This window comes from Trematomus bernacchii, unplaced genomic scaffold (genome assembly GCF_902827165.1).
Source record: "Trematomus bernacchii unplaced genomic scaffold, fTreBer1.1, whole genome shotgun sequence".
In the NCBI taxonomy this organism is placed as follows: domain Eukaryota; kingdom Metazoa; phylum Chordata; class Actinopteri; order Perciformes; family Nototheniidae; genus Trematomus; species Trematomus bernacchii.
In genome coordinates, this window is record NW_022987705.1 from 278,868 (window position 1) to 287,264 (window position 8,397).

The window sequence follows — 8,397 nt, forward strand, 5'->3', positions numbered from 1 at the left end:
ATCAAGTCACCTCAAGTCAGGAGGCTCAAGTCCAAGTCAAGTCCCGAGTCATTGGTGTTCAAGTCCAAGTCGAGTCGCAAGTGTTTTGTGATTTTGTCAAGTCGAGTCCAAAGTCATCAAATTGGTGACTCGAGTCTGACTCGAGTCCAAGTCATGTGACTCGAGTCCACACCTCTGGTTCGTGGACCCTTATTTGATTCCCGTTAAGGATTACAGCACCGATATAAATTCATGGCCTTCACCTACTGTGATATCGTGAACTACCTGGTTTTCTCGCCTATGCCATTGTACACCATGGAAGAAATGAAGGCGTACAAAGGACTCGAGGCACATAACCAGTTCACATCCGGGTGGATCCGCAACGTTTGCGTTGCATATCAAGGACATGTGGCTGTAATAGCTGGAAAAGTGAGTCAATATTTCGTGAGGTCCTCTTCAGCTGGCTTTTTAAATATCACTAAAGTCCCCCAAAATAAAATGGGTGAGGCTGCTTTTATCCACTACGCTCTCAAACTACCAAGAAATACCAGAGGCCAACTCAGTGGACATTTTTAAACACCAGCTTTTATTTTTGTTGTACCAATGTTTACTTTATTTTATAGGGTTTTATATTCTTGCATCAATTCACTTAGTCTTGTGTCTTATTATTTATTTGTATTATCATACCTTTTACCTCCTCGTGTCTCTTAACCTGTTAAGATGTTATATGTTGTTGCTATGCTGCACGTACCTGTAAAGGTCTTAACATCTGATCTGAGGGGAATTTCTTGTGGTTTATTTTTAACTTGTGATGTGTGCCATTTCATAAAGCACTTTGAGCTACACCTGCTTTAGGAAAAGGGCTTTATAAATAAAGCTTTATTATATATTGCAATACATTTAAATTACAAAAGTTGTGAACCTATTCTTGGTTGTCAGCTTCTGTTATGTGCTGAGCATAGGAATATGACAAGAGCTGACCACCCACTGGTTGTGTAAACAATCAGTATTTGAACGTAAAGTTGGACCAAAATATTGGTGGTTCTAAATAGTCAACAATCCAATAATATTCAGGTATTGCATTCTCAGAGTATTGGGCTGCCGCCAACAAGTCCGTGGGTACTGATGAAGAAGGATGGGGCAGTCATCACAGCTAACTGCAACTGCAAGGCTGGTTTGGGATCAACATGTACCCATCTCTCCTTTTCTACATAGAAACATCTACACGGATACGTGATGCCAAGACAGTTACCCAGTGCAATAGTTAATACCCTAGGGAGGTGTGTGGTGCAGTGGGTTGTGCGTTGGTGTTTGGATCAGGGGGTCACAGGTTCAAACCCCACTGCAGTCAGCATGTCGTTGTGTCCCTGAGACAATTCACCCCAAATTGCTCCTGTGGGGATTGTCCACAGTGTTGAGTATGTAAGTCTCTTTGGATAAAAGCGTCTAACAAGTAACATGTTCACAGTTCAAAGCTTCTTGGATTAATTATCATGAAAGAGCAGACAGAGTGAACACGCAGGTGGAGCAGGTGGAGATGTTGGTCATGAGGAGCAGACAGAGTGAACACGCAGGTGGAGCAGGTGGAGATGTTGGTGATGTGGTCATGTGATCACGAGGAGCAGCATCAGCCCTTCACGACATGCTGCTCTTTGAACGCTGTCTGGGCCCAGACCACATTCTGGCTCACGCAGATCTTCCTCCCTCGCGCAGTACTGATGCTGCAGAGAGTTATAAAACACATTTTCAACATTTTCTCCAGAGGTGGGAGAAGTACTCAGATCTTTTACTTAAAGTGGACCTATCATGCTATATTTGAATAATATAGTGTAGGACCATACCTATATAAGGCATATTTATACTTTTTGTTTTGCAAAATACCAAACAGATCATGCATTTTAGCCATGCCTCATTTTGCACTTTTTTAGCTCTGTTTTTGCAAGGGTTGATTCTGTGAGAACAGCACCACCTACTGGCCTGGCATATGTACTACAGCGTCTCCTCCTGATTGGTGGAGTTGGCCCAATAGCCGTAGCGCCACCGTCCTGACGTCAGGACAGTGTTCAAATCTGGATCAGTTTTTATCAGATCCGTCGCAGCCCCTTTTTTAGAGATTTGGGTATGGAGGAAAATAAAGAGGGTTGTGTTTTCTGACACTTGGTGAGTTCCCTGGAACACCGGGGACACATATTCATGTATAAAAGACGTACAAAAGTGCATTTTGCATGATAGGTCCCCTTTAAGCAAAAGTAGAAGTAGCTAAATGCTGGAACGCTCTGTTACAAATAAAAGTGTTATATTCAAAATGTTACTCAATTAAAAGTACAAAAGTATTGGCATTGTGCAGATTGGCCCATTTCACAATCATATATATCATATGTTGTGATTATAATTACAGATGCATTGATGTGTTTATCAAAGCTGGTAAAGGTGGAAACAAGTATATTTACTTAATGTACTGCTCAATTAATTTAATTTAATAATCCAGGTGTAAATTAAGTCTTATTTATCATATTGTTTATCACTCATCTATATCTGCAAAGTAACTAAAGGTACTACATTAATGTAGTGAAGTAAAAGTAAAATATTGACCTCTGAATTGTAGTAGAGTAGAAGGATAAAGTAACATAAAATACATAAAAGTACCTCAAAAGTGTACTTAAAGGGGACCTATCATGCAAAATGCACTTTTGTACGTCTTTTATACATGAATATGTGTCCCCGGTGTTCCAGGGAACTCACCAAGTGTCAGAAAACACAACCCTCTCTATTTTCCTCCATACCCAAATCTCTAAAAAAGGGGCTGCAACGGATCTGATAAAAACTGATCCAGATTTGAACACTGTCCTGACGTCAGGACGGTGGCGTTACGGCTATTGGGCCAACTCCACCAATCAGGAGGAGACAGCCACGGCCATTGCCGTTCGAAAGCGCTGGAGACGCTGTAGTACATATGCCAGGCCTCTAGATGGTGCTGTTCTGCCCTTATCTTCCCTTACAAAAACAGAGCTAAAAAATGTCAAATTGAGCAAAATGAGGCATGGCTAAAATGCATGATCTGTTTGGTATTTTGAAAAAAAAAAAAGTATAAATATGCCTTATATAGGTATGGTCCTACACTATATTATTCAAATATAGCATGATAGGTCCACTTTAAGTACAGTACTTGAGTAGATGTTCTTAGTTACTTGTTACTTGTCATGTTTCCTTGAAGCTGTGCTCAGAAAACAGAAACACAGCTTAGAATCACAGCTAGTGATGAATGTGAGACATACATGAATCCCTGCACGTGGCAGTGGCTGTGGGTCTTGATGACGGAGATTATCTTCGGCTTGGGGATCCTGCCTGTAAAGAATTTAAAGCAGCACGGACCAGGGGCATTCAGTCCACGCGCTGGAAGACAAAACAAAACACGGACCATTTAGCAAGATAGCGGCCTCAAAGGAAGTCAGAATGTGACCTCAGAGAGCACTGTCTTTGTAGATTCACTTTGGTGTTGAGCTCCATAGTTTAGTGGGAATGCTGATACAGCATTCCCACTAAATGTTATGCTGCGGACAAAATTCTTATTATTATTATTCCATCCAATTATTTTGTCCGTCTTCTCCTCCCACATTCAACATCGCAGAAACTCCGTTCAAACATCAAAACGTTCAGCTCGGTCGGGAATCAATGGCTATTACTTTTCTCATTCATAACTTTCATAATTCTAGAGATACATCCCATAATTCATCACATTTTTAACCATTGAAGTCAATGGAGACATTCTTCAGACTTCAACAAATCTTCATGCGACTTCAACTGCTAACTGTTCATTCATACTTTCACTCAGAAACCTCATTCCAACTTTAAAATGTTACACATCTTTCTGACATTATTCGTGTAACACAACTTTTAAATCTGATTCTTACTTTTAGAGATATTAAACATTGTTCAGACCTTGGTAAAGAGGTTTTCTTCAGATTTTGACATGAACTAGAGTGCGTGATGTCACAGCTAGAGGGTAGGAAATCTTGAAATTTGCCTTCATATTTTTTTTTAAAACTGCCATAATTCCCAAACCCTACATTCCTGAGACATAATCTTTCATGAGAAACGTAGGAAAACATCTCGTAGCTTGAAAAATGACAAATAATTAAGCAAAATAATTAAACAAAATGCCTCTTGAGGGCATGAAGTGACAAAAACGTTCAACATGTCTCCATTAAAGCCCATTGTAATTTGAGGCAGATATTTCCTCACAGCAGCAGCCGCACACCTTTAGTTAAACTGCCAAAAAGGCCACATTATTAACCCGAAAGTACACACAAATTACACTTCAGATACTCAACTTCCTTGACATGCTTCACATTTTGAAATTTCACAGATATCTGTTATCGTTCTTCCACAAAACGTTCACATGTAAGAGGTTTATCTCTTATTCAGAACAATGCAAACCTTTCATCTCTGCACACCTCGTTAGCTCAAATATAAACACCTGTGTCATGGAACACGATGATGTCATAACACACAGGTGTTCGTGTTTGAGCTAACGACGTGGTCACTGGAGTTTAACAGACTGTCTGAGCCTATTCTTTTCTGTCTGATGGAGACTTCATACTGACTTCAACATGTCCACACATGCTTCAAACACTCCACGATCGTTCCTGTCCCGAAAAAGACAATAATCACCTGCCCCAACGACTACCGCCCAGTAGCACTCACCTCCATCATAATGAAGTGCTTTGAGCGGTTAGTCAAATCATTCATCACCTCCTCCCTGAATCTCTGGACCCCCTGCAGTTTGCCTACAGAGCAAACAGGTCCACAGACGACGCCATAGCCCTCACCCTCCACACTGCCCTCTCACACCTGGACCCGAAGAACAGGAACACATATGTGAGAATGCTGTTCATTGACTACAGTTCAGCATTCAATACCATTGTGCCCTCCAAGCTGGCCATCAAGCTCAGAGACCTCGGGCTCAACAGCGCCCTCTGTGACTGGATCCTGAACTTCTTGACGGGCAGACCCCAGGCAGTGCGGGTGGGAAACATCACATCCTCCACCCTGATTCTCAACACCGGTGCCCCTCAAGGCTGCGTGCTCAGCCCTCTCCTCTACTCCCTGTTCACTCACGACTGCGTGGCCACACACAGCTCCAACACCATCGTGAAGTTTGCTGATGACACGACCGTCATCGGCCAGATCACAGACGATGACGAGACGGCGTACAGAGAGGAGGTCGAAAACCTGACATCTTGGTGCCAGGATAACAACCTCCATCTCAACATCAGCAAAACAAAAGAGCTGATTGTGGATTACAGGAAGCAGCAGGGAGAGGGACACGCCCCCATCGCCATCAATGGGACTACGTTGGAGAGAGTCAGCAGCTTCAGGTTCCTTGGGGTCCACATCACCGAGGACCTGACATGGTCTCTTCACACCACCACCATCACCAAGAAAGCTCGACAGCGGCTCTTCTTCCTCCGCAGGTTGAGGAGGTTCAAAATGGATTCCAGGATACTCTGCAACTTCTACAGGTGCACGATAGAGAGTATCCTCACTGGCAGCATGACGGCCTGGTACGGCAGCTGCACCGACCTCGATCGTAAGGCTTTACAGAGGGTGGTGAAAACTGCACAGCACATCACCAGGACGGAGCTGCCATCCATGGAGGACCTTTACTCCCAGCGGCTCAGGAAGAAATCACTACGGATTATCAAAGACCCCCATCACCCCAGCCACAAACTGTTCTTTCTGTTGCCGTCTGGCAGACGTTACCGCAGCATCCTGGCAAGGACAAGAAGATTCGGAGACAGTTGCTTCCCGTGGGCAGTGAGACTGTTAAAAAATTGAACTGTTGAAACAACTTCAAAACATTCTTCAGCTACTCAATTATATGTATCTAATACCTAATATATATATATCATTCCAATAACTTGTATATAGACTCGTACTGCACTATTCCACATCATCACTTTATTTTATAACTATTTTTCTTTTTGTATTGCTCTTGCTCTTATTGTTATTATGTTATTATGTTGCATTGTTGGAGAAGCCTGTGACATAAGATTTTCAACTACTTAATTACTCTGTAGCTATGTCAGATTGACAATAAAGAACCTTGAACCTTGAACATGTTCCACCTATTTTATACATTATTGGTGACACACAGCTGTCGTCGTTAGCTCAAATATAAACACCTGTGTCATGGAACACAATGATGTCATATTGACAGGTTTGGTAACGATGCAGCCATCAACGCATCTAACCGTATTATGGGGTGTCATCAAATGCCGTTGCCATGGCGACAGACCACTCGCCATGAAGCACGATGTCGCTGTAAGTCCAATGGACACGGTCCGATCGTCCCCCAATCTTCACTTGTATATCACCGGTCCATGCCTCAACAGCTCTACGCCAAATCTGAGATCTCACCATATGCCGTTTCCATGGAAACGCATCCCTCGCCATAAAAGACGATGTCGCTATAACTCCTATGAAAATGTTCAAAAAGTGCTCAAACTTCACATGTGTGCTAACAGTCCAGCCGTGAAGACATCTACGGGACATGCCGTTGCCATGGCAACACAATGCTCACCATGAAACACGGTTTTCTCATAACTTCAGTGAAAATGCTCCAAATGGCCCAAAACTTCACAGGTTTGGTAACGATGCAGCCATCAACGCATCTAAGCGTATTATGGGATGTCATCAAATGCCGTTGGCATGGCGACAGATCATTCGCCATCAAGTTAGTTCAAAGGTTTGCAGTTCAAATATTCTGCTGCTTTTCCAAGCCTTTTTACTTTCTTTTCTTCACTCATCACACATTCAAGCCCCCAGTGTTCATGTATCATTTCAATCTAAATTATTCACTTTCTTCTTACACATTACATTTCAGCATAGCAGTTTAGCATCAGCTTTTCAGCATAAAGCATTCCCACTGGCAATTTCTTCAGGAATTGCATTCTCTAGTTTACCTACTATTTCAATTATAAGAATTAAAATGTCAACCTAAAGAATAAAGCAGAACAAGGTTAATCAGTGCAATATGTAATACCTGCATGAGAGTACACAGTGCAAAGCCATAGTTTACCTACTATTTCAAAAGGAGTGGTACTTTTTGTATTCAGGGTTCATACACTTTTTCACCAATGATTTTCAATGACTTTTCCATGACTTCTCCATGACCTTTACCTAATTTTCCATGACCAAAAAAATGACTCTTTCTCAGCGGTACCACTGAAAATTGTTTATTTGAACATGGAACAGGAAAATAAGGTCTGCATCTGAAACATGTTGTGCCTATCTGAAACAAATCCAATAGGCTTACTAGCTTCTACACGCTAAAGCCACTCAAATCTCTCACCAGCAAAACACCTCGACAGTTAAATGCCATTTTATGTTTCATTACTATACGATACAGTATGTATTGTCGTTATAGTATTAGTATTTCGGCGATTAGATAAAATATAAATTATATTTGATGCAACTTTAGTTACATTTCCATGACTTTTCCAAAACTTTGGGAAGAATATTGTTTTCCATAACTTTTCCAGGGCCTGGAATTAGCATTTTGAATTTCCATGACTTTTCCAGGTTTTAATGACCGTAAGAACCGTGTGTATTAAGTGAATGTATAAACTTGAATCAATGAATGTCCCTGAGATAAACATCTCTTTTGCAGGAGCGTGGAGAGACCCGTTGACAGAGAGGACATATGAAGCAACAGATCCATGTCATTCCTCCTGCTTCTCTGACCTATTTCAATCCATCTCTAGATATGGTGAGTATCTATTCAGCCTTGTGTCGTATTGTAGTCTGTGTACGGATGGAGGATAGATGCTTTTTATTTTTGTTGGAATTTAGGGATATTAAAAACGATTTCAATTATTATTCAACAGGAAACACGTTTATTTTAGGCTGATATTTGTATAGATTCAGTTTATCTAACTTTGAATAGATTTTGACTATAACCACCAAATAATCATTTTTTTTCTAAATATAAATTGTAATTGTAATATGCAATTGAACAGTTTAATGAATAGATATATATATATATATTGTTACAATTATCTGATTGTTTTTCACAATCAGATAATCAGCAACACGAAGTATCTGGTATGCAGAATATGAAATGAAACACTGAAACCACTGGGAGCCTTATCCAGAAAGCACACACCAAATAGCATTTCTCTGTGGAGCAAAAGTGAAGTGACTTACGCATGGCGGTGCAGGAGACAGCGAGCAGCAGCACTGTGAGGATCAGAGTCTGCATGTTCTTCACGCTCTGCTTTCAGGAGTGCTCTGCTCCGATCACCTGGAGCTGCTTATATGCTTCATGTGAACATGCCAGAGCGGTGTCACATTTGAGAGACAGGAAGTTTGAGGCTGACCCCGCAACTCTGACAGTGAGATCAAAAATCATGCACC

General features: G+C 41.4%; 1 protein-coding gene across 1 annotated transcript; it reads right to left on the reverse strand.

Moving 5' to 3' along the window:
- Nucleotides 1-1,367: 1,367 nt before the first annotated feature.
- LOC117490703 (C-C motif chemokine 14-like) lies at nucleotides 1,368-8,397 on the reverse strand. Its single transcript, XM_034140485.1, has 3 exons — nucleotides 8,188-8,397; nucleotides 3,255-3,372; nucleotides 1,368-1,700 (listed from the first exon to the last, which is right to left on the reverse strand). The coding sequence occupies exons 1-3, from the start codon at nucleotides 8,240-8,242 to the stop codon at nucleotides 1,607-1,609; spliced, it is 267 nt and encodes an 88-aa protein (XP_033996376.1). The 5' UTR covers nucleotides 8,243-8,397; the 3' UTR covers nucleotides 1,368-1,606.